The sequence below is a fragment of the Malaclemys terrapin genome, chromosome 1 (assembly GCF_027887155.1).
Source record: "Malaclemys terrapin pileata isolate rMalTer1 chromosome 1, rMalTer1.hap1, whole genome shotgun sequence".
NCBI lineage: Eukaryota > Metazoa > Chordata > Testudines > Emydidae > Malaclemys > Malaclemys terrapin.
Genome location: NC_071505.1, coordinates 275474793 through 275501049, shown reverse-complemented (window position 1 = coordinate 275501049; position 26257 = coordinate 275474793). Strand labels below are relative to the sequence as shown.

General features: G+C 39.9%; 1 protein-coding gene across 2 annotated transcripts in view; it reads left to right on the top strand.

The window, feature by feature from the left end:
- Positions 1 to 16562, top strand: part of BORA (BORA aurora kinase A activator) — a 48773-nt gene extending 32211 nt beyond the window's left edge. Inside the window, exons 9-13 of one of the 2 annotated variants that reach the window (XM_054013408.1) lie at positions 972 to 1125; positions 2186 to 2793; positions 3698 to 3829; positions 7829 to 8006; positions 14814 to 16562. In XM_054013408.1, coding sequence (XP_053869383.1) covers positions 972 to 1125; positions 2186 to 2793; positions 3698 to 3829; positions 7829 to 8006; positions 14814 to 14872 — 1131 coding nt within the window. In that variant the 3' untranslated portion in view covers positions 14873 to 16562. The remainder of the gene's footprint in view (positions 1 to 971; positions 1126 to 2185; positions 2794 to 3697; positions 3830 to 7828; positions 8007 to 14813) is intronic. The other variant, XM_054013417.1, reaches the window with a different exon arrangement.
- Positions 16563 to 26257: the final 9695 nt, after the last annotated feature.

Genomic DNA, 26257 nt, shown 5'->3' with positions numbered 1-26257 from the left:
ATGAGACATTCAGCCAGCCAGGAGCATATTATACTTGTTGAAGACAAGATCACAACCAAGGCACAAATGTCTGAATGTTGTTTTCTTAGCTCCAACTCAGTTTCTGGTGATGTTGTGCAAATTGCTACTTCCTGCTTGAGGATAGCTCTACACAAAAGACATTTGCTGGCATAGTTCTGTTAGTCAGAGGTGCGATGTGTGTGGTCTCTGACCATTATAGCTGTATTGGCAAAAACGCTGAGTGTACATGCAGTTATACCTCCAAAACTGTGCTTTTGCCAGTATAATTTATTTTGTATGGGGAGCTAGAATAAGCTATTTTGGCAAAACCGCAGTTTCACCAGTAAACTGTGTCCACACAATTACTACTTTACCAATATAATACACTGGTTATACCTATGACAGCAAACTGTTCCTACTGTAGACTTGGCCTGAGATAAGAGCACAGCTTCTTTTGACTCTTTCAGATGAAAGGTCTGTTTTTGCTGACTTTAAAGTTATGTCCTTCCGATAGTTGGATTCCGTTAAAATATCCAACAGTGGCAGTGTGCAGGCTACTCAGTCAGTCACTGCATTGGGGGCAATATTCCATTCTGCTTTGGGGTATCTGCCATTTGGGAGATGAAACATTGTAGTGTAACAATAATACAAATACTAAACAGTAATTTGGGTGTTGATTAGGAAAATCCTTATTCAGTAGTTTGGCTCCTGGTAGTCCTAATATGATTGATAACATAGTCTTAATTAGTACTCTTCTTTGGAAGCATTGGAATTCTTATGAGGCATCATAAAATCCAATTGGAGAATTTCAAATGGACTATTCAAGCAGTGAAATGTTTGATTGAGAGCGTCAGTGAAGCAGAAATGGAATTATTTTCCCAGTAGCACTGTACTTTCAAGTCTACAAATTTGTATATCAGTCTATAAATTTATATTGTGTAAAAGCTAACTCTTACTCTTTTTTGTTAAAGGGTCAGTTTTCCTCCAGTCCTATTCAGGGAGGTACAAGGGCATACAGTCTGGGAAGCATTACCAGTCCCACGTTTCCAGAGAGGTCCCCTGCAAATATCGCTTCCCCTACTTTTTCTCCAATTGCTTTTCAGATAAGAAAGACACCATTGTCAGGTATGGTTTGACTGTATATACAGTCTCCTTTCATGCAGCTTGTATTTCTTGTGATGAAAAACTGATCCATCTAGAGGCAGGTACTTGGCTTGATAGTCCAGTGGTCTCATCTAAAATGGCACATGGAATGTTTAACAGTAAAGTGTCGTCAATGTAAACGTATAAAATGTTTACTTGAACATAATTACTTAAAGTGCAAAAAATAAATTAGTGGGAAAAGGAATCATGAAAACTCATACATGTATGAAATAAAATAAAGGGGAGCAATATGATCTGAGGAGGAGGGTTTTGTTTCAAAAATAAGTTATGTATCAAAAATAAGATAAGCAGTCAGAATTGTAATTTAATTTAAAAAGTTCAGGTGAAAGTAGTAGGAAAAACTATTTTGATAGGGTGTCTTACATTTGAGCCCTGATCCCCATAACTAGATTAAGTTGAGATTAAACGAATTCACTAGTTTAGAAACCATAATTTGTTGCAATTTTGCAGTATTGGTAGTCTATGTTCTGTAAAAGCTTAGTCTATTTGCATAGCTGATTCAGTCAGAACCTGCTATGAGATACTTCGGCAAAGTTATGTATAAAGACTTAATAGCTACTTTCCACTCTGTGCCTGATTGTATAAAGTTCTGATAATTTTCACCCTCAAAAAGCTTCTGTAGAACTAATGTGTTCTAAGAAATCTACAGTACTTGCCTAGTATGAATATTAGATTATTGGACTGGAAGCATTTTGGGGTAAGGACTGGTCATTTTGACACAATTTGGTACTGCCATTTGAAAACCTGGTCTCTGCTGTAGCAGACCCCTCAGAGAAAGGAAATCTTCAGGTAAGCAGGATTAAAATTTGAAAGTACGATGGCTAAATGTGTGTGTAACAAGTAGAACCTTTAAAAATAGTTGTATCAAATGCCTTTACTGCCAGGAGATGATACTCAAGGGAATCACCACCTAGTGTGGCTGTAATTGTTCTACTGACTTTTGGTCCTAGGATTCAGTCTGTTAGCTTTTCCTCCATCTGATATCTAATGAATTGAATTATTCTGTTTTTACTATGGACAGAACAAAGGAAGTTGACTTTTCGTTCTCCCGATGTTCCTTCTGCGCCAGTCTCAAACAGAATGACACCCCCAAGTACTAGAAGTCCTTATATAGATGGCTGTTCTCCAATTAAAAATTGCTCTCCTATGAGACTTGGAGCATGCAAAGGGACTGCACAGTATCAAACTTCCCTCATTAGGATACCATTTACCCTTGAAAATCACAACGAAGAGGCAGATGACAAAGAGAATGCCCTACCTGCAGAAGTTCAGTTACCACAGATGGACACTGGAGTAAATTTACAGCAGCAGGATGGTGATACTTTTGCACATGGTACACATTTAGTTGTGGCGACTGTATCTATTTCACCAGATCACTCTGAAGCTTCTGAACAAGGACTGGCATCGTTGCAGGATATAGAAGGTTTAAAAGAAAATAATACTGTTGATATGGTTGATTCAGTTGAGGTGTCAGATGAGAACACTTGGGTTAAGGAATGTGTTGGTAATAGCAGTATGCCAATGACCAGCTTCATGACAGGAATTACTTTCAGTATTGAAAGCTCTCACATGTGCATATCACCTCTTGCAGAAAGCAGTGTAATTCCTTGTGACAGCAGTAGTATTCAGGTAAGAGGTTTTTGTTTTATTTAAATAATTTAGTAAATAAAGTATACTACAAGTTTAATCTCTCAATTTTCACATTTGTCCCTCTACCATTCTGGATATACTTTCTGTCACCTCTTATCTGATGGGGTGTAAACACTGAATTGTGTGACAAAGCTTTTTCCATATGACTGGCAACATAGCAATTCAAGGAAATATTTCTTAAGCTACCACAGTAGTAAATTTGGATTAATCCCAAACTACTTTGATTCTGGTTGACCAATTTACCATCTTCTCTTGTTTCTAATGAATCTGCTGCAGTTAACTAAGTTATTACATAATGCAGCCTTTTGCTTTTTAAGTCACAAATAGATTTTCAATTTTATTTAAGCCTGCAGTTGTCTTGTCTTGTAAAATATGCAAGTCACACACATCTAGCCATATCACCTTGGATAGGAGGTCTCCAAAGAAGTCCTGGTTTCTGAAGATAGTGAAGAAGCTATGATGATAGTAGTAGGAACTGTCCTGTTGAAGATGCTGATGCCTTAATATTTGAAAAAGTTCTGAGTTGTGACCATTAATTGTCCAACGGGCATGTACTTTAACACACAAGTATTTCCAATTTGCCTATTGGACTTTCCCTGAAGTTTCTATCAGATAACGAATAGTTTAGGACAGAAGTGACTCTAAACATGCATTGTTAAATAATTGCCAGATATTGCCTTTAGATGTGGCTGTATTTCAATGGTTCATATTTTCATCACTGATATGTATAGCTTGTAAGATAGATTAACTTCATAATCCTTTCATATTGTATTTATAAAGTATGTGCCATAGAAATGTAAATTAAATTAAGTAATGCATAAGAAATAGGGGAGCTTATCTGGAACAGAGTACATAGGATATTAATTCCTGGCTTTGTTCCTAGGTGGACAGTGGCTATAATACACAGACATGTGGAAGCAGCATTATGGATACAGTTGGGGCTGAGAACAATTGCAGAGACAATAATGTACATTCTTATGAGGCTCAGAACAAATCTCAGCTTTCCAAAACTAAGGTAGGAAATGCATAGAATGATACGTTTTTCCATTTCCAATATCCATTCCTTGTTTCCTCCCAGCCTTCCTTCACACCACTCCCTGCTAGGTCAGGGATTTGACAAATTGTTTCTAAGAACTTGTGGGAACTTGAAGACAGCAAATTTATTTGGCCTTAGTGTCAAGTATTAGATTAAAAAGATGATCTATAAAATAAAGGAAAATATACAGAAAATCCTAATTTTAAAATTCATGTGTTCTGATGACGGCAAAGGATACTCCTGGAGGAATTCCAAAAAATGAAAAATTCTGTGCCAAAAAAAAAAAAAATTCTGCACACAACATTTTAAAATTCTCATATTTTATTGGTCAAAATAATGTGGGGTTTTTTTTAATGCAAAATGATCCACAATTACAGTCAGTCAGTCATGCTTGAGAACAACATTGCAGGATGTGCAAAATAATTTGTCCCTGTCCATGTGCAGTTTTGTAGGGAATTCTCAAGCATGAGAACTTGTTTTTGATGCATGATGTAAAGGCCATTCATGTCATGCAAAAGAACAAATATCCCTTTTGCCCTTTAATAACTTCATCTGGACCTGGCTGGGTACTCTGGGAAGTGCTTGGTTCTGATTGTCCTGACTTTTTAGTGATTGCTTGATAAATGTTTTATTTGCCCTCAGTCCTTTTTCTTTTTTCTATTTTTTTTAATTTATTATTTTATGGGGTTAGATTACAGCTCAGGATTTATTTTACTTACCCATTAAGTGAGAAAGCACATACACTTCCTAGCTGATGATTCCCTTACAGTCATTTATAACAAGGCTCCTTTACATCACTCTGGCAATGTAAAGGCGCCTTTACACTTTTACATGTGTTATGCTCCTGGGGGAATTGGCTGAGAATGGGAACAGTTAGTTAACAATAGTAACATTAACCATGTTACTATGCAGGCAGGCTGCTACACTTCTGCCTCAGAGAATAAGATGAATTAACTATCGATAGCAACATTGTTCTAAATGTGAAAAAAACACATTGTTAATCTTTTATTTCAAACATTGAAACAGTTTTGAAGGAATGCACAGAACAGACTCTTATTCTTCCACACCTTATCCCATCTCAAGCAAAAACTGACTGAATTTTGTTTCAATTCAATCCCTGTTATAAAATGAGCCTCCATGCAATTAAAGGGATAGCACTGGCTGATTGCATTTCTAACCCTGGCAAAACAGCTGGTTGCTTCCTTGCAGCGAAGGAAAATAGGCAGGCAGGCTACTACATTTCTGTCTCAGGGGACAGAGCCTGCCTTATGCCTAACAACCTGAAGCTCTACTTCTCCATGCCCGGCAAGCTACACTGTAGCAAGTCTCTCTCGCTTGTTCACACACATGCGTGCCCAGCCCCGTCCCGCCCTGTCCCCTGACGGTGATTAATGTCTCCCAGGCAGGCACGCATGCCCTGCCCCACCCCCACAGTGATTTGCATCTCTGATGACTGCTCCAGGTGTGCTGGAACAGACGCGCCGCCTGGGCTGCCCAGGAAGAGGCACATGTCCCCCGCATATTTCTTCTGCATTTTTCTGCGTGGGGAGACAGATATCTAATGACCATAAGAATTCTCTGCCCGTGCAGGTGCGCAGAATTCCATCAGGAGTAAAAGGCACTGGGGGCTTGGGGAGAACTTCGCTCAATGTTCTTTGGCAAAAGCATTGGTGAGACTACAAATGAACAAAATGCCATCCCTGGATATCTTAAAAGTTCCATGGTATTGACTTGATTCAATACGCTGAGGAATGTCTTTAAGATAATTTTTCAACTTGAGATCTCTACTTCCACTTGTGGATCTTATTGTACAGAGGCAAGGGAAAGCAACAAACACATAATAGTTTCTGAGAATAGTGAAAGGGGATATATAAGACTAAAACAAAGGGGAATTATTCAGTTCTTCAAATGTTTGTATGTATTCCACTCTTGGTACACCTATGCCCTGTGTGCATGAAATCAGATTATTTTGCACAGCAGTGTCTGTTGGGGCTGTGTCTACACCTTCAGTGCCCTCACACATCCCACCCAAAGTCAGAGTGGGTCGAACTGCCCTTCAGTTCTTTCTTACTATCCATGGCTGTGAGACAGAACCCTGCAGTGTCTGCATCACTAGGTGCTTTATGAAGCAAATAAACACATCTTTGTATTGTTAGTTAGGTGTTAAATTAGTTGCTATTAGTGTGTATAGGGTTGGTACATCTGTTGGCAAAAACACCCCCAAACTTCTGTTAGTGTTAGGAATTTTTTCCTCTATGCCTGAACCAACAGCTATATCTACACTTGGAGCTGGGGGTGTGATTCCCAGCGTGTGTAGCTAGCATGCTAAAGAGAGTAGGGAAGCATGGACAGCAGCAAGTGGCAGCGTAGGTTAACTGTGTTGAATATGTATACACAGGGTTCAGGTGGGTTAATATTTGGCATGGCTAGCCTGTGCTGCTGCTACCCTGGCTACATTATTATGTTTTGTGTGGTAGGTTGATAGGAGCTAGCACAAGTATGTCTATGCAAGTTGGAAATCACACAACCAGCTCAAGATGTAGACATACCTAAAGTCTCCTGGCTTCAAAAACTGCCCTTCATGTGAGACAGGTGTGTTCTTTAACAATGGTCACTCAAGGTGCCTTTTTTCCCCTCTGGGAAGGGCATATTCCAGAGAAATTGTCATTCTTTTTCAAAAAGGACATGGAAGGCTCCAGGGGCTCGTCTCAAACTTCTACTTTTGGACTATTTTATGAAGCCTGCTTTAGATCAGTGCAGAAAGGACCTCCCTGGACCTGAACTGATTATGTCAGTTGGCTCAAGGTTGAGTTCCCAGGCTCTTTCTCCAAGATGTCCTCCGCTGCAGAGACGGGCAAGGTAGCCAAGTTCTCCTCAATCTTATGGGTAGGGAAGAACACTGTTCCTCCAGGGAGCAGAAGTGCAGATTGTCTTCCTCAGGCCCTAACTGGAAGAAGCAAAAATCTCACTTCACTCCCACAAGGGGTGGCTCAGCCCGGAATGAGTCCTGATGACACCTTGGAGAACATGGTACATGACCAATGGTACCAGCCTATGGAAAAATTCAAGCCATGCCCAATACAAATCTGTAGTACTGATGTTTACTCTCTCAGTACTGATGAACTTGGCACCAAGGACATTGTTGGAGTTGTGCAGTGCAGGGACTGAGGAGCACCTGGCTCTGCCCTGCCCTTTCTGCCCTTGGGGGGAGGGGGAAATGACGACACACAAGAGTAATCAGAGCATGCCTCTCCCCCAGTGAACACTGCTGGCTAAAAGCATCCAATCTCACTCACACAGGGTGCATGTGCACCGGAAGTGGATAACATCTCTAAGAACCATAGTTACTATAGGGGGAATAGCTGTTTTTTATTTCTGTTTTTTTTTTTTTTTTTTTTTTTAATTTTCAGGAAGGGATGAAGTTAAAACTGTTTTATACTGGTGATCTGAAACTTCCAGTGACTTAACCCCCAAAACGATCCTTTATAATAGGAAGACAAGATGGTTGAGATAATATATTTTATTGGATCAACTTCTGATGGTGAAAGAGACAAGCTTTCTAGCTTGCACAGAGTTCTTCTCCAGCATCTGTGTAAGCACTCTTTCACCATCAGAAGTTGGTCCAATAAAAGATATTACCTCAATCACCTTGTTTCTATAGTATCAGAGGGGTAGCCATGTTAGTCTGGATCTGTAAAAAGTGACAGAGTCCTGTGGCACCTTATAGACTAACAGACGTATTGGATACCCACATGCATCTGACGAAGTGGGTATTCACCCACGAAAGCTTATGCTCCAATACGTCTGTTAGCCTATAAGATGCCACAGGACTCTTCGTCATTTGTTTCTATAATATCCTGAGATGAGCACCCTTTATAGCATGGACTGATTCAAATGAAATGAGGTCCGAATTGTTAACTTATTGAAATGAGGATTTTTGAAAGAATGATATTAAAAGAAATTTGTTTACAAACCTAGGAGTTTCCTGTTTTAAACCGTAAAGACAATCAGCTGTTGAGAGCAACGTCTCCAGAGATTCAACCATGTTTCCATAAAGTAAAAACATACAATACATTATTCAGTCAAAATGCAACTTGCAACTTTTCTACTTGGAAACATACCAACGAACATCAGATTCAGGGATTTCACAAAAATGGTATGTGGATTTTTATGGAGAACTTAAAATGCTATTGGCTAGTACTTGTTAATAGTTTATCTTGTATGATGAGCACAGTAATACTACAACTGAGCTCAGGCAGCCGACCAAACTGCTGCCTTGCTGCTTGTTTGATATGTATTCTAGGGAGCTGGGAAGCAGCAATCTATACAGGTTCTCCTAACCACATCCACTGGACATGGAAAATTAGGGAGGCTGTGAGCTGGACTTGCAACAAAAATTGATAGCATTTTTTCTTTTGAGCTGTTTCTGTGAACACTAGTGGCAGGTTTCTAGAAATGGCAAATTGTTCCAAAATCTTAGCTGTACTAACTTCAATAGAAATACACTCAGCATATTAGCAACCTTAGAATGGGTGAGTTTTTAGGAGTTTCTTAAACTGTTTCCATGTTTGGACACTGGACAACATTCACATTAGGGCTGTTGATTAATCGCAGTTAACTCACGCGAATAAATCAAAAAAATTAATCGCACTGTTAAACAATAGACTACCAATTGAAATTTATTAAATATTTTGGATGTTTTTCTACATTTTTATATATATATATATTGCATTCTATGTTGTAATTTAAATCAAAGTGTATATTATTCTTGATTACAAATATTTGCACTGTGAAAGATAAACAAAAGAAATAAAATTTTTCAGTTCCTCATACAAGTACTGTAGTGCAATCTCTGTGTCTTGAAAGTGCAATTTACAAGTGTAGACTTTTATTGTTACATAACTGCACTCAAAAACAAAACAATGTAAAACTTCAGAACCTACAAGTCCACTCAGTCCTACTTCTTGTTAAGCAATCACTAAGACAAACAAGTTTGTTTACATTAACAGGAGATAGTGCTACCCTCTTCTTATTTACAACGTCAACAGAAAGTGAGAAGAGGTATTTGCATGGCACTTTTGTAGCCGGCATTGCAAGATATTTATGTGCTTCGGCCACAGTTCCAGAGGACATGCTTCCATGCTGATGACGCTCTTTTAAAATAAATAAATAAATAATGTGTTAATTAAATTTGTGACTGAACTCCTTGGGGGAGAATTTTATATCCCTTGTTCCGTTTTACCCGCATTCTGCTATATATTTCATGTTATAGCAGTCTCGGATGATGACCCAGCACATGTTCATTATAAGAACACTTTCACTACAGATTTGACAAAACACAAAGAAGGTACCAATGTGAGATTTCGAAAGATCACTACAGCACTCGACACAAGGTTTAAGAATCTGGAGTGCCTTCCAAAATCTGAGAGGGAGGAGCTGTGGAGCATGCTTTCAAAAGTCTTAAAAGAGCAACACTCTGAGGAAATTACAGAACCCGAACCACCAAAACAGAAAATCAACCTTCTGCTGGTGGCATCTGACTCAGATAATAAAAATGAACATGCGTTGGGCCGCACTGCTCTGGATCATTATCAAGCAGAACCTATCATCAGCATGGATGTATATCCGCTGGAATGGTGGTTGAAGCATGAAGGGACAGCTGAATCTTTAGCGCATCTGGCACATAAATATCTTGCCACACTGGCTACAACGGTGCCATGAGAACGCCTATTCTCATTTTCAGGTGACATTGTAAACAACAAGCGGGCAGCATTATCTCCTGCAAATGTAAACAAACATTGTTTTATTTTTAAATGCAGTTATTTTCTGTACATAATTCTACATTTGTAGGTTCAACTTTCATGATAGAGATTGCACTACAGTACTTGTATTTTTAAATTCACCTAATGCTGTTTCTTTTGTTTTTTTATAGAGCAAATACTTGTAATCAAAAATAAATATAAAGTGAGCACTATACACTTTGTATTCTGTGTTGTAATTGAAATCAATATATTTGAAAATGTAGAAAACATCCAAAAATATTTAAATAAATGTTATTCTGTTGTTTAACTGTGTTAATCACGATTAATTTTTTAAATTGCTTGACAGCCCTAATTCACAGGAAACCAGTTTGAGCTATTGGACGATATTCAGGGGGTGATATTGTATTCTACAGTCTCTGTATATTCACTGTTCTCTAAATAAAGCAAAAAGTAGATTACAGATTTTGCAACATAGCCATTTAGTATACATGTAACCTAGACGTTGCCCATGAACAAATTTGTCCTGATCAGCGCCTCTAGTTTTCATCCACCAATATTTCTTCCAGATAAGGACCCTCAAATGTTCAGTTAACATCTCAAGGGGGGGGGGGGTTGCATGTTGCATCAAAATATCTGCTGTGAAATTGCCAGATGGGGGTGTGAAGCACACAATATAGTTCTACTTCCATAACTACAGTGTTGGTAACCCTTATTTATTCATTGTGCTCTCCATAACTAGCTCACACTTCCCTCATAATCTTTTCCTGAATGTGCAAAAGAAAAACTTCTCTTTTGAGTGTGGTCCAGTGGATTTAAGCACAGAAGTAGCAGTGAGGGACTCCTCTGGGACTTGATACCTAGTTCTTCACCAAAAACTTTACCTCCTTATCCCTTGCCCTTCTGTCATCTGCCCACTCTAGTAGACAATTGTCAACCACTCCTTTTACTTTTACCAGTTCTTGAGAGTACAGAGTGACCAATTTTATCTTCAGTTTCTAACCTCACTGCTTAAACACTCTTCAGTAGAAGTTTCAATATGAAAATATTAGTTTTATTTTTGGCCACTCTACAGAAGCCACTCTTTTCTTCCTAGTTAACTAGGTCTTTTCTGTTGTTGCTGGTACTCTCTCCTTCCTTCTTCTCCTTGAAATCTGCAGAGTATTTGAAACTGAACTACTCCATTCTCCTGCCCAACTTCAATAGCTGTGCAGGTGTCTAGTTGCATTCTTGCTTGTATCTGTTTTCTGTCCCTGTTGATATTTCCTCTACACACACAAGCCTCTCTTTTATGGAGTTCCACAAGGATCTTTTCCCATATTCATTTTTTTTAACCAACTTCATCTATTCCATTTTTCTTCACTGTCCTCAGAATATAATTTATGATCTTAATTTTCTTGCTCCTCTTCTCGCATTTTCCTAGGTTCATAGATTGGCTTGTCAACCCCTCTGCAATATTGCTCATATTCTCACTTCCATATACACTGACATTCTTATCTAGTAATTCACTTTTTCAGCTTCCTTTTTAGTGGTAATTCCCAAATCCCACCTCTGTGGACTATCGTATTTGCAGAATAACTACCTGTCTGTTCTAAGAAATAAATCCTCTCCATCTCAATCAACTCAACTAGCTCCTCATCAGTTTCAATACAAAGAGAAGTTTGTTTTTAAAAAGTTCCCCTGGACTTGCCCTAAACACTCAGATACAGTATTTTCTTACACCAACTTCTTACAACCACTGACCTGTGGCCTTCCCTATAATATCTACAAGCTGGTACCTCCTTTACAGTTTCTGATATTTTGAACAGCCTTCCCATATCTGCCTCAATTCTCTTCTATTTTGCCTCTACTTTGTGCTTTTTAATTTAACTCTGAAAAACAGTTGGAGATACAGTTTGCATGAAAGATGCTACACAAAAAGTTGCTGTAGTCATACTGTATCGGGGGGGAAAAAATCAAGACTGACTAAGGAAAGTCTGATTCAGGAAAATGAACAGTGGTCCATCACTGTAAAGGTCAAACCCTAAATGAGAAAATGTGGAGGGACTCGAGAGAATATTTCTCAAAATATATTTTTTTCTAGCAAAGCTGGAATGATTTTTCAACACTGAAAATAGATATTCAACAGAAAAAGCACTAAATTACACTGCTCTACAGCCAAAATGCTTCTGAAATAAATGTAGTCAAACTTTACTAATTCTGGGTCACTGAGAACGAAAATGATGCTTAAAATTGTTGATTGGCTCTAGTTTTCAAGATATGCTATTGGGTCAGTATATACGACCCTTGACTTGGGAATGGAGGAGGATAAGTGAGTTGTAAAGGGAAGGGATCTCAATTTAAACCAGAAATGACTAAAATACATCTTTGACTGGATCTATGAATAAATCTATGACTGGGTTTGGACAGTACTTGCTTTTTAGGCAAAACAATGAATGATGCAATCTGAAGCTGGTATTGCGTCATACATGTTATTCCTAGAAGTCATGGATGATGCAATCATAATGAATCTTACATCACTCTGTTGAACAAATTGCCCTATATCAGCTCTAGAAATCATAGTGTCGTGCTCTCTTATTTGTCAGTGCTTGATTTTGCAAAGGGACACATTTCTGTTTAGCCAAAGTGAGCAGAGATGCCTCGTACTTGTGTGAACAGTGCCGATAACTTCTGCTATGTTTGTGGTGAAGTGACTTTTGCATCACAAAAGCGCAGTATAACCACTATGGTTAAGAAAGCCTATCACCTTTATTTTGGCTGCAAAATTGGAGATCAGGACAAGAGGTGGGCCCCACACATATGCTGCAACACTTGTGCAACAAATCTTCACCAGTGGATGAACAGGAAAAGGAAATCTGTGCCTTTTGCAGTGCCAATGATTTGGAGAGAGCCAACAGATCATACCAGCAATTGTTACTTTTGCATGGTGCCTCCGGTTGGGAAAGGTGTGTCAAAGAAGAAAAAGTGGACTGTGCATTATCCAAACATTCCAGCAGCTATATGCCCAGTACCCCACGGAGAAGGATTGCCGGTTCCTGATGCACCAGAATCATTCTCACTTGAGTCAGACGAGGAAGAGGATGAAACTTCTGGTCCTGAACCATCAATGTCACAGGACCCACATTTTCTCCCATCCTTCTCCTCTGAACCACACCTCATAACAAAAGGTGAACTGAATGACCTTGTCAGGGATTTGGAACTACCCAAGAGTAAGGCAGAGCTGTTGGGCTCCAGACTTCAGCAGTGGAATCTCCTGGCAGGTGATGTTAGGGTTTCCATGTTCTGTGACTGTCAAAAAGGATCTTGTCCCATTCTTCTTCATGGAAGGTGATCTTGTAGCCTGCAACAACATCGATGGTGTGATGGCAGCCCTCAACATCGTTCACGATCCAGATGAGTGGAGACTGTTCATTGATTCATCAAAGACGAGTCTTAAAGCTGTTTTACTACATAATGGCAATGTTTTGCCATCAATTCCAGTTGATCATGCAGTCCATATGAAGGAAACCTATGACAACATGAAACAACTTTTGAGGTGCATAAACTATGACCAACAGCAGTGGCAGCTTTGTGGCGATTTTGAAGGTTGTTGCTCTCTTGCTTGGTCTGCAGACTGGATACACAAAGTACTGCTGTTTTCTCTGCGAATGGGATAGTCGTGCAAGAGATTCCCACTATATCAAGAAAGATTGGCCACTCCGACAGTCATTGGAGCCTGGGAGGAAAAGTGTTCAGCATCCACCACTTGTTGAATCAAGGAAGATTTTGTTACCACCCTTACACATCAAGCTGGGTCTGATGAAGAACTTTGTCAAGGCCATTGACAAAACACAAGCAGCTTTGAAGTATCTCCATGGAAAATTTGCAAGGTTAAGTGAAGCTAAGATAAAGGAAGGTGTCTTTGTTGGTCCTCAGATTCGTAAACTTCTTCGAGATGATGCATTTGACCATGCACTGCGTGGCAAGGAAAAGATGGCCTGAAAAGCCTTCCAGTTAGTGGCAATAAATTTTCTCGGAAACAACAAGGCAGACAACTATAGGCTGTTGGTGGAAAACCTCCGCAAGGCATACAAAAGCCTTGTTTGCAACAGGTCACTAAAGATACATTTTTTGCACTGTCAAATATCAGAGGGGTAGCCATGTTAGTCTGAATCTGTAAAAAGCAACACAGGGTCCTGTGGCACCTTTAAGACTAACAGAAGTATTGGGAGCATAAGCTTTCGTGGGTAAGAACCTCACTTCTTCAGATGCAAGCCTGAAAAAGGCTTGCATCTGAAGAAGTGAGGTTCTTACCCACGAAAGCTTATGCTCCCAATACTTCTGTTAGTCTTAAAGGTGCCACAGGACCCTCTGGTATTTTTTGCACTCTCATCTAGATTTTTTTTCCACCAAACTGCGGAGCAGTGAGCGACGAGCACGGCGAGCGATTTCACCGGGACATTGCAACAATGGAGAAACGCTATCAGCGCAAATGGAGCCCATCAATGCTTGCAGACTATTGCTGGACAGTGACAAGAGATGCTCCATTTAATGAATACAAGAGACAAGCCAAGAAGCGCCGAGTAGACACTGAATAGGACTAAACTATGTACAGAATAGGTTTTTGCCTTTTGTTTCATAATAAATTGTATTTATATAACCCTTTTGCTGATTTTTAAAGTGTTACATAAACAGGACAGGTGAAATATTATCATGTAAAGCAACCATAAACACATGAAAAGACCTAGGTTTACAATTTATGATTAAAATTCTACTATCTACACAATATACATAGACATAAAATGTAAAAACTTAGATATCTTAGAAACAGTAGCCAATCAGTTGTTTTAATTGTCATATTTGAATTCAGCACATCAAAATACATAATAAATAGCACATTTTGAGAAGTTGTCTGCTTCAGAGATGAAAAATTGTAGACCAGTGTTATATATCCTTAATTTTGCTATTGCTGGATTTGTTTAAGTTAGTGGTGCAAACTGGCAAAGATAACATGTCAGTTTGACTATCCAAGTTTACAAAAAACACTGGACTTAAAAACCTGAAAAAACAATACATTGAATTACTTACTAGCCTGGCAGTTGGAGACAAAGATATTAGAACTTGGCACTCTACCTTTGTGGATAACTTAATCATAAAAGCTGTATAATGAATGTTTGTCCCAATATTAAATTCTTCCAGTTAAGTTTTTTTTTTTTCTTTTATAGTAAGGACAAACAGTCCCAAGATCTTGGATGGAGAGTCTGCCTGTCATTCTATGCAATAACCTGCAGAAATGCCTCTATCAAAGTGATTAGACCAAGGCTGACAAGTAGCCTTTGGCACCTATGACTTTTGCAAATGGAATCAGTTGTGTTATAGTTTGGAGGGAACTGTCTCAATTACATGTTGAACTACATTTTGAACACTTTTGAATTTAAAATGTGAGAAGGATTTGTATGGCACTTAAAAAACAAGTCATCTGAATTGTTACTTGAAACGGAAAATAGCTTGTGAAATTTTGTCAAATCACAAACCTCTGTATGTTTATCGTTACCTCAGCAATGACCACTCTGGAAAAAATGTACATTGAAATTAACAGGGAGACTTCTATATCACTAATAAAATATTATTAATTTTATGTTTCTTCAAACTTAAGTATTGCAAAAATAATCGAAGTTTGATTCGTTTAAAATGTGTAATCAACTAATTAACATACTTTTCTGAGGTGCTTTTTTTTTTGTTTTGTTTTTTTTTTTACATTTTTAAACTTTGTCCTTTTTTACCTGTCAGTTTAAGGTTCTTGGCATAAATAAAGGTTGGTCCCTGCCATAGTCTCTATGCCAAGGAGGATAAGTCACACTTCACTATTTAATTGTGATGATAAACCCATGAAATAGGAGATATAACTATCAACTGCAACTAGGTTTGGCACAGTGTTTCTGTATTATGTGTTTTAAGTCCACTTGAATAATACAGGGATTAAAAATTTACAGTGCACGTATGTCCTGAATGGTATACTTAAGTTTGATCTCACAAACCATCAGGGCTATAAAAATAACTTTATACCATTAGAAATTGAACATGTTGCTTTTTAATTCTGTTCTCTGGCATGTCATGAGATCAGAAATTAAAAAAAAATTATTTGTCATCCTTCTTCCCCTTTTCTGCTTCCTGCTTGTATTGGCATGATTTTAGTAGCCACTATCTCGGAAAACAGGTAATATTCTGCCAATGTAAGATGGGGGAAGAAGAGGGAAAGCAATATGGTAATCAGAATTTCATGTGAATGTAAGGTTGGATCTTGTGACCTGATTAAGCTAGAAGCACATTGGTAGACCAATACAAGTATTTCTGAGACAATATATTTTTTCAAAGCATTTGCCCTGTACCAGAAATGAAAATGATCCCTGTAGTATCAGTGGAACTTATGGACTCTTATGGTTGAAATGTGAGATTAAATGTGGTTTATCATTTTTAAAATTAAATTTAGTTGGATTCTTCAGAGCTGCATGTTCGATGATCAGAGTTTTCAAATTAGTCACAAATAATAAAGTAATCACTAAAATTGTTTAATTGCTCCCTGTGTAAAATAAGCTTTTTAATAGGTAAGGCAAAAAATGAATAGCACAACTGGATGAATGTGAAAATAGTGAATTGTATAAAAGTTTTTGTATGTTTTGTCTATCCTCTTTTCTTTCTTCAAACAGATTGTGCCAAGAAGCAACCAACTATTTATTTTGACTTAAGAAAAACAAATATTTTTAATTATGTTTAGAAAACCTACTGTACTAATGAACTACAGTGCCCTTTTGACCATCACATTTATCTAGTTTTACTTAATTCATCAGTTGGCACATATTGCACAAAATGGTCACTGTTTACATTTAAAGAAAACAATTTAAATTGTTTTAACAAGGGTTTTTATATTGAAAATTATTGTATAATTTTAAGTGATTTAATGTAATAAAGACTGATTGTTTCTCCCTCACACCCTAGATTGTTTTGGATAGTTTTGTTTTTAGTATCATGCCAGACTAAGGACGTTAAGATACTTCTTTCAAGTGGGGCAGGGAACCAGTTGGACTAAAGCTGATTTTATTGTAATGTAAGTCTGATGTTGAAGGTGCTGCTGATTAGGGCTGTGAAGCGATTTAAAAAAAAGTAATCATGATTAATTGCGGATTAAAAAGATTAATCACATGATTAATCAATAATAGAATACCATTTATTTAAATATTTGTGGATGTTTTCTACATTTTCAAATATATTGATTTCAGTCACAACAGAGAATACAAAGTGTTCAGTGCTCACTTTATATTTATTTTTTATTACAAATACTTACAGTAAAATACAAAGGAAATAGTCTTTTTCAGTTTACCTCATACAAGTACTGTAATGCAATCTCTCTGTCGTGAAAGATGAACTTACAACTGTAGAGTTGTGTACAAAAAAAACTGTATTAAAAAATGAAACAATATGAAACTTTAGAGCCTACAAGTCCACTCAGTCCTACTTCTTGTTCAGCCAATTGCTCAGACAAACAAGTTTGTTTACATTTGCAGGAGATAATGCTGCCCGCTTGTTTACAATGTCACCTAAAAGTGAGAACAGCCGTTCGCATGGCACTGTTGTAGCCAGTGGTGGAAGATATTTACATTCCAGATGCACTAAAGATTCATATGTCCCTTTATGCTTCAACCACCATTCCCGAGGCCATGCATCCATACTGATGACGGGTTCTGCTCGATAATGATCCAGAGCAGTGCGGCCCAATGCATGTTCATTTTCATCATCTGAGTCAGATGCCACCAGCAGAAGGTTGATTTTCTGTTTTGGTGGCTTGGGTTCTGTAGTTTCTGCATCAGAGTGTTGCTCTTTTAAGACTTCTGAAAGCATGCTCCACACCTCATCCCTCTCAGATTTTGGAAGGCACTTCAGATTCTTAAACCCTTGGGTCAAGTACTGTAGCTATCTTTAGAAATCTCACATTGGTACCTTCTTTGTGTTTTGTCAAATCTGCATTAGAAGTGTTCTTAAAACAAACAACATGTGCTGGGTCCTCATCAGAGACTGCTGTAACGTGAAATATATGGCAGAATGGGGGTAAAACAGAGGAGGAGACATACAATTCTCCTCCAAGGATTCAGTCACAAATTTAATTAATGCATTTTTTTTTTTTTAAACAAGTGTCATCAGCATGAAAGCATGTCCTTTGGAGCAGTGGCTGAAGCATGAAGGGACAGACAAACGTTTAGCATACCTGACAAGTAAACATTTTGCAATGCCGGCTACAAAAGTGTCATGCGAACTACCTGGTCTCACTTTCTGGTGACATTGTAAGTAAGGAGAGGGCAACATTATTTCCTGTAAATGTAAACAAATTTGTTTGTCATAGCAATTGGCTGAACAAGAAGTAGGACTGAGCGGCCTTGTAGCCTCTAAAGCTTTATATTATTTTTTTGAGTGCAGTTATGTAACAAACAAAAAATCTACATTTGTAAGTTGCACTTTCACAAGAAAGTGTTCGTTCTCGGGACTGAGAGGGACCAGACATCAATCCAGGTTCTCCACATCTTTCTAAACAAGTCTCTCCTATTTCAAACTTGTAAGTAAATAGCCAGGCAAGGCGTGTTAGTTTTCCTTTGTTTTCTCAACTTGTAAATGTACCTTTTACTACAGTGTTTATTTTTGTTTGCTGTACTTTGAACCTGAGACTAGAGGGGAGTCCTCTGAGCTCTTTAAGTTTGATTACCCTGTAAGGTTAATTTCCATACTGATTTTACAGAGATGATTTTTACTTTTTTTCTTTAATTAAAAGCCTTCTTTTTAAGAACCTGATTGATTTTTCCTTGTTTTTAAGATCCAAGGGGTTTGGATCTTGATTCACCAGGAGCTGGTGGGAGGAAGGAGGGGGGATGGTTAATTTCTCCTTGTTTTAGATCCCAAAGGGTTTGGATCTGTACTCACCAGGGAATTGGTGAAAGGTTTCTCAGGGCTTCCCAGGGAGGGAAAAATTGGGAAATGGTGGCAGCGGAACCAGAGCTAAGCTGGTAGTTAAGCTTAGAAGTTTTCATGCAGGCCCCTACATTTGTACCCTAAAGTTAGACAACTCCCACCTGTTTATGCTCTCTGTATGTGTGTATATATATCTCCTCAATATATGTTCCATTCTATATGCATCCGAAGAAGTGGGCTGTAGTCCACGAAAGCTTATGCTCTAATAAATTTGTTAGTCTCTAAGGTGCCACAAGTACTCCTGTTCTTCTTTTCACAAGAAAGAGTTTGCACAATAGTACTTGTATGAGGGGAATTGAAAAATACTATTTAATCATTTTTACACTGTAAATATTTGTAATAAAAATAATATGAAGTGAGCACTGTACACTTGGTATTCTATGTTGTAATTGAAATCAACAAATTTGAAAATGTAGAAAAACACAAATGTTAAATTTCAATTGGTATTCTAGTTATAGTGCGATTAAAACTGATTTATCATCATTATTTTTTTAATTGAGATTAATTTTTGAGTTAATTGCATGAGTTAATTGTGATTAATCAACAGCCCTAATTTTGATGCTTCAACTTACAATGAGCAGCACAGGTCATGGTGTTGAAGAGTATAATGCCAGTTATAAATTACCTAATACAGCAGACTGTGTACAAGTTGAGTCAAATGTTAGTGGTCCCTTTTCAGTATTATCTGACTATTTGAACTTATGGAGAAGTTTTGAAAAAATGAATCAAGAGGGAGTAGAATGGAGAGAAGGAGGTCACTTAGCACCAGCAGTCTTCCAAATACTTGAAGTCATAAGTGGCAGTGGTTTATGTAAGGGAAAGAAACTTCTTTTTTTAAGGCATAAGTAAACATTAAGCAGGGAAGGATAAAGAATAGACTGAAACCGAGAAATCTTTCCTTGAAAATAAGTGCCCGAATAGAAAGTATTTTTGGATCACTGCAAGCAGCATGTTCCTTCTGAAAGAGGCCTCCGCAGAGGACAGAAAATCCACCTTACAATGTTTAAGAAAGGTGTTAGAAGACCATGTAGCCCTGCAGACTTCAGTTGAAGTACAAGTTCTTATTGCATCTGATGTCACTAGAGATCTTGTAGAGTTCCAAAATAGGCTCCCCTGATACCTTGTTGTTACCCGCAAAAACAATCTAGGGCACCCCGCCTATACTTTATTGAGGGCTCAAGATGTGACTTGGTCAATATAAGTACCTGCCCTTTCCCTCAGGGCTCTACAGGTCTGCAGAACCTTTTCCAAGTGAGAGAGCCTTACACTGTTGTGCTCAACATCTACTTATTAGCAACACACACAGAATACATATAGCAGGCAAATCTCTTATGCTCACTGCTCCCCCTATACAGACAAAATTCATCTGATGGTCAGTCAGGATGCTCTCGTCTGGGGGTTTCCGGCGATGCCTCTGCACATCAGGGTCGTGCAGAGAGGCCAGAATTCCAGCAGCTTCATGCTAAATTCCACTCCGGAGATGGTTCCCAAAGAGCATTGTTTTTTTGTTACATTATATAGGTAAAACTAGCTACCTCCTTTAACTTCACTAAACCTATCACATTATCCAGTACCCCTAGGTAACAAAATTTAACCAATCATGCACTGCCACCTATGTTTTCTTCTCCCTGCTCAACTCTTTTTACATTTATCTCTCATGCCCAAATTGTAACTTATTTATGACCATCTTTGTGCAGATGGTCAGCATATATTCACTGGTCAGAGCTTATTTTATCTATTTTATCAATTCTTGGGGTCTTCCTGTTTTCTCCCTAAACTTCCCAGCACTTGGGTGTGTCTACTTTTCAACCTATGGTGTTATAACACTTATTAGGGGCATTCCTGAGCTGGGGGGCACTTTAGCAGCAATGGAGCATTTTTCCCCTTAATGTGAGTGGTGAAATGCCTGAGTTTCACCCCAGCCTGGTTTAGTATGGAGTGAGTTAAATCTCAGCCTACATTGTATGCACCTCTACAATTCATAACTTAATCTATCTGGCCAGTGTTAGTTTAGATGCCGAAAGACCATGACACTTTGGGTGAAAGGACACAAACATGGAAGAACCTGATCTTGTTGAGGCAGATCTTTGCTCAAGGCAGATCTTTAGTGCTCTACATAAATCCAGATTATGCTACAGTTTTTCAGTAGGATGCTGTGGACTTGGACAGAATGATGGGAAGATCACTTTCTGCAAAGCACAGAAAGAGGATTAAACTGTTGGTAAAAGAGTCTGGACTCCTTAGAACCATGGTATTGTGGAATACACAGTATGGTTCCTGCATGGATAGGGCTGCTAATTTACTCATCTAGCAGACATGTTAGTGACCAAGAAGCAGGTTTTGATAGAATGGCATGACAGCTGTTCAAAGGGTTGGTTGGTTAGGGCCGTTAGGACCAGCGGTAGGAAAGATTGGTGACTGCAGCTCTAGCCAATCTGAAATAAGCCTTCTGGGTCTGAAAACCATGGTCTCCTTGGCCAGTGTAGAACTAGAACTATTACCTTTGCTTCCTCTTGCTTTATCTCCGTGGAAGTGGTGGGAAAGCAGCCCCTTCTCCACCTATGTACAAGAGCATCCATATCTACTGACCTTGGATCTGCTTCCTAATGAAGTATTTTAGCACCATTCTGTCTTTGTGATGCAGACTGACAGCTGAAATACCAAAGTTCTGTGAGATCATGTTGAGGACTACCTGACTCAGACACCATTCTGAATTTTTTGGCTGCGCATCTGCCAAGCTAATCTGCTAATTCTGATGTGGTTCTCCCTTGCGTATTGTTCTTACAGAAACTGGATTCTCCACCCATTTTGTTATTGCTATTGCTTCCCAGTATAGGGTCCAGTTTCAAGTTCCTTCCTTGGTTTTGAGATATACCACTGTTGTGATGGTGTCCAATTTGAGGTGGCTCTGGAACCCGGGGAGGGATAGCTTTGTTGCTCTGAGCTCCAAGAGACAGACATGGTTTCATTCCTGTCTACAAAGCAATACATTTCCTATGCTGTCCTGTATTCCAGATATACTCCCCCATACCACAAGGATCAATTCACCCTCTGGCTAAGTTCCCTGTAAGCTGGGCAGCTGCCCATCAGGCTATCAAGTGCCGCACAGTTCAGGTGTCCCTCCCCCTACTGCCATGTTGCTCCTGCCCTTCGCCTTGGAACTGCTTCCGGGAGCCTCCTGCTTGCTACGCAAAGCGGAGGGAAGAGGGGTGCTGATGTCAGGGTCTCCCCCTCCCCCTTGTATCCTATCTCCACAGAGTGGGGTGAGACATGACAGGGCTCAGGATGGAGGGAGCTTGCTGGCAGCTGCTGCTGTGTCTGAACTTGCTGAGCTACTTAAAAGGACAACGTACTTATAGTGGAGTCAGCATACTTAAAGGGGCAACGCACGTCTATGTCACACACACACACACACTGTCTTTCACACTCACCTCCCAACACATACTTGTATTGTTGATACTTCTTTTAAAGTGTGTTGTTTGAGTTTTTTGACTGGTCTATACATTTCATAGTTTTTATTTCTCTCACGCTTAAATTTAATTATTTGAGTAGTGAGTTCTAAAATGTCTAACGTGTCCTGGCTGGAGTAATTATCCCTATGGTAACTTTTAAAAAATATATTTAGGTTTTTGGTTTCTACTGGTGGCGCACATCTGCACATAAAATTCATTCCGCACATGGATGGAAAAAATTAGAGGGAACACTGCTCTGGTCCTGTTTAATATCTTGGTCCTTATCTTCAGTGAGCTCAGTGATCTGGGCCCATGGCCCAGATTGCCTAAAGATCTGCAGTGAACCCCAGGATCATAAACTTTCCTCCTCTGGCAAAATGGTACTCTACAATAAGGGTAAAGCTTGTTTGTTCAGGAGATGGAGCTTTCATGGGGCCCAGAACAAGATTGGAATGAACTCCTCCAGGAAGTAAGGACAGTCACAAACCTCACCACCTTCTGTTCCATTGCAAGGTTCATTTCTTTGACCCTGCTTTCTCTAACAAACATATAGTGGTGTGTTTGTGCCTGTAAAACAGGTAACAAGACACTCCACTGCATACACTTCTCCCTAGGGAAGAAGATGAGAGAACAAACACATGACAGGTGTTAGGCTGATTAATGCACTTCTGGAAGGCACTCATACTACAGTGAGTGTGGTATATAAGCTTATTTAGACTAGAACATTAGGTGGGCATCTGTTGCAAGTACCTGAAGGTCCGTGGACTGGGAAGATGCCTTCGGATGTTCACTGGGGCTATCCATCATTTGAGGGATTCTGGTCCCTGGTTTGGAACCAGTGTCCAGTGTCGCATGCATTCTGATGAGCTGTTCCATACCTTCAGCAGAAACTTCTGGAAACACCTGATGTGGAATCTTGCCCATGGTGTAATTCCTAAGCATGAAACCGGAATTCTTAGTTGCAGATGCTGGGCTATAGATTGTCTTTGGTTCCTCGTGAGCATGGAGATCTGGTTCTGGATTTTTTTAAATCTGTTCAGCGAGGGATAGATTTTGGCCACAAATGTCTATATCCACTATCAGGAGAGCTATCTTTGTGGAAGGGATCAGTGAGCTTTCCCTGCTGTTTATCACAAACCCATCTGCTTGACACAACCTCAATGTAAGACCTGTGGCACTGAAAGAGCATCTTAGTAAACACTGGAGGCTGACGGAAGGCCAAATGGCAGTGTTTTGTACCTATGGTGAGCTGTGCCATACACAACTCAAATGACTGTGACATGGACATATGGGGATATGCAGATAAGCATCTGCTAGGTCTGCTGAGGTGAGGAAATCCTCTTGGTACTGGGATACTACTGTCAAGACTATGGTCTCCATAGGGCATCTCATCTTTATCCATTTGTTCATCAATATGAGGTCCTCTGCCACAATGTGCTTCTGGATATGAAGGCCATTATAGTCCTAAGAATCTTTCTTTTGAGGGTACCGATTTTATTAGTCCTATGTCCAGAAAGTAGATCTCATTCAGCAGGGGCTAGTGTTTGATAGGGTTCTTGATATCAATGATTGGATGAAGCAGGGATGGGGTCAGGCCCTTAGTTTAAGGGAGTAACCAAAACTGCTTCCTATTTTTACCCACTTGTACATGCTCAAGAGATCCCATTCTTCTGAGAAATGGAAAAGTGTGCCTCCTAGATTAAAATTTGGTAGTCTTTTGTTGTCAGAGTGAGCTCTTAAAGGTATTGCTGCCAAATCAGGTTTTCCTCTGATATACATGCTGTCTTTCCTTAGGTACTTCTGTGATGACAATAGTCAACCTCTTGTTGGGCTTGTAGTCCTTTCCTTGGGCACTGTGTAGAGATGGGAGGGATACGCTATCTGCCCCTATCTTATCCAGTTTTTCTCCAAAGAGGACACTGGGAATTTGGATGAGTTCAGGATTTGGTTTGGCATGGGTATTCTCAGTACAGGCATGTAACCAGGTGTCGTACCTGGCTACTGCTCTCATGGCCCTGGCTGAGAATTCCTTTGCATCCTTTGAGGCATATGCAATGAAAGGTATTGCTAGTGTTATTTTCTTAAAGGTAGACTTGCACTCAGACTCTTGTCATCCAGGGCCTTTAGATGGTCCAGCCATCACAGTTGTAGCTCTTGCAAAGTAGCTAGTGCCAAGGGCTGCTCTGATTTTCTGGTAGTTGGATTTTCCTTCACAAAAATATCCTTTCCAATGGGATTATTGTATCCTTTTGCTAATGATACTACCGTAGCATCAAACTTTTTGTATTTCTGTGATGGCATTTTTGGGCTCTTGCACCCCTGAGCAGTGGTTCTCAAACTTTAGCAACCCAAGGACCCACATTTTGATCCCCCCAAGATCCCCTGTTCAGCCCTTACCCTGCCCCTTCCCTGAGGCCATGCCTGTCTTGCCCTTTCTCCGAGGCCCCGCCCCTGCTCACTCCATCCCCCCTCTGTCATACACTCTCCCCCACCCTCACTCACTTTCACAGGCTGGAGCAGAGGGTGGGTGGGGTGCAGGAATGGGGGGTGGGCTCTGGACTGGGCAGGCGTTTGGAGTTTGGGATGGGGTGAGGGAGGGTAAAGGGTGCAGGCTCTGGCCAGGCAGCGCTTACCTTGGGTGGCTCCCAAAAGTGACAGACACATGCCTCTGGCAGCAGCTCCTAGATGGGGGGCCCAATGGGAGCTGCAGAGTTGGTGCTCGGGGTGGGGGCAGCACTCAGAGACCCTCTGCCCTCCCCCTCAGGGTCCGCAGGAATGTGCTGGTCACGTCTGGAAGCGGTGTGGAGCCAGGGCAAATAGGAAGCCTGCCTTAGTCCTACTGCACCGCTGGACCTTTAGTGCCTAAAATCTCCTGGTTTAGCATGCAGGAGGCACTGGGAGGGAGGGGGAGTTGATCAACGTGGCCCACAGACACCAGTTTGAGAAATACTGTCCTGCTTCTACGCTTTCCCTTGTCAGGATATTCCTTCCTGATTGCATCATCACTGGAAGGGTGCAGTAGAATTGCTGTCTCATGTAAGGATTTGTCCTTAGGCTTCTTATCTAATCCTCTAAGGGGATCTGTAGGATAAATCCTATTTTGGGGCACCTAGTATCAAGTATGCTGGGGAAAGATGGAGGAAGAGTGTTTGGTTTTCCACCTTGCCTGCTCAGAGCCTGAATCAGTTGGCTTTTTGCTGGTTTTGCAGGAGTCCTTGTGCAGCTGTGGTTTCTTGGCCCTTCTTATTGAACCTTGCACCTTCTAGTTATGTCCCTGTCTGGGTTCTTCTGGTTGTGGGAAGAAAGGGGACTGTGTACAAATCCTGGTTCTTTCCTTCAAGGTGTTGAGGACTCACTTTAGTAGCTGAGAGGTACTGTGGGTACCTTAATGAGTGTTTCCTTCTACCATGGGTCTTTTGTGGGATTTAGCACTGAGCTAGCTGGATGGCTCTTATCCTTAGACTCTCCCTGAACTGCTCATATGTTCCTGACTGGGCTTTTCTACATAGGAGTTGCAGCTTCTTAGGGCAAGAGTTGTCCTAAGATTCTCCTCTGACACTCAAACTCAGGGTTTGGCACAATGGCTGCCTGTGCACAGGCAGAGCATAATTTTACCCTCTGAAGCCTAACTGTTGCCTTATGTACAGACTACTGCTTTGAAGTAGCCTATTATTTGTGAAAGCGCTTTGATGTTATGTAAGCAAGGGCATATGATTCCTAGAGAGGGAAGTACTGCAATGGTCTGGCTGTATGGCTGAGATCACCATGTTTCCACTTACCTAGAGGGAGAGGAAGAAAGATTATAAATTGCTTGCTGCATTATGAAAAACAAATTAAAAGCAAAGCTGCTACAGGAAATAATTAGGAATAAAGCAACTCCATCACTACTACCTGCTACTGTGGCAGCAGTTTGGGCACTAAGCTGGAGAAGAGGGTGGGTAGCACCAGCTGTGCTGCAACACTGAACTGAAGATGAAGGGAGTGGCCCATATATCAGAGACTTATGTGATTGGTAGGCAGCAGAAAGACTAATTTGTGGTGGTATTAAAAGTTAATCTAAAGAAAGATTTAGTTTGAAAAAGTTGTATATCCCCTTACAGAGTTGCTAGGGTAGGAAAAATACTATTCACACACAAAAAGGGGGAGGAATGGGGGACAAAAAAGTACCTATGGTGGCATACTCTACTCCCACTGTTGAAAAC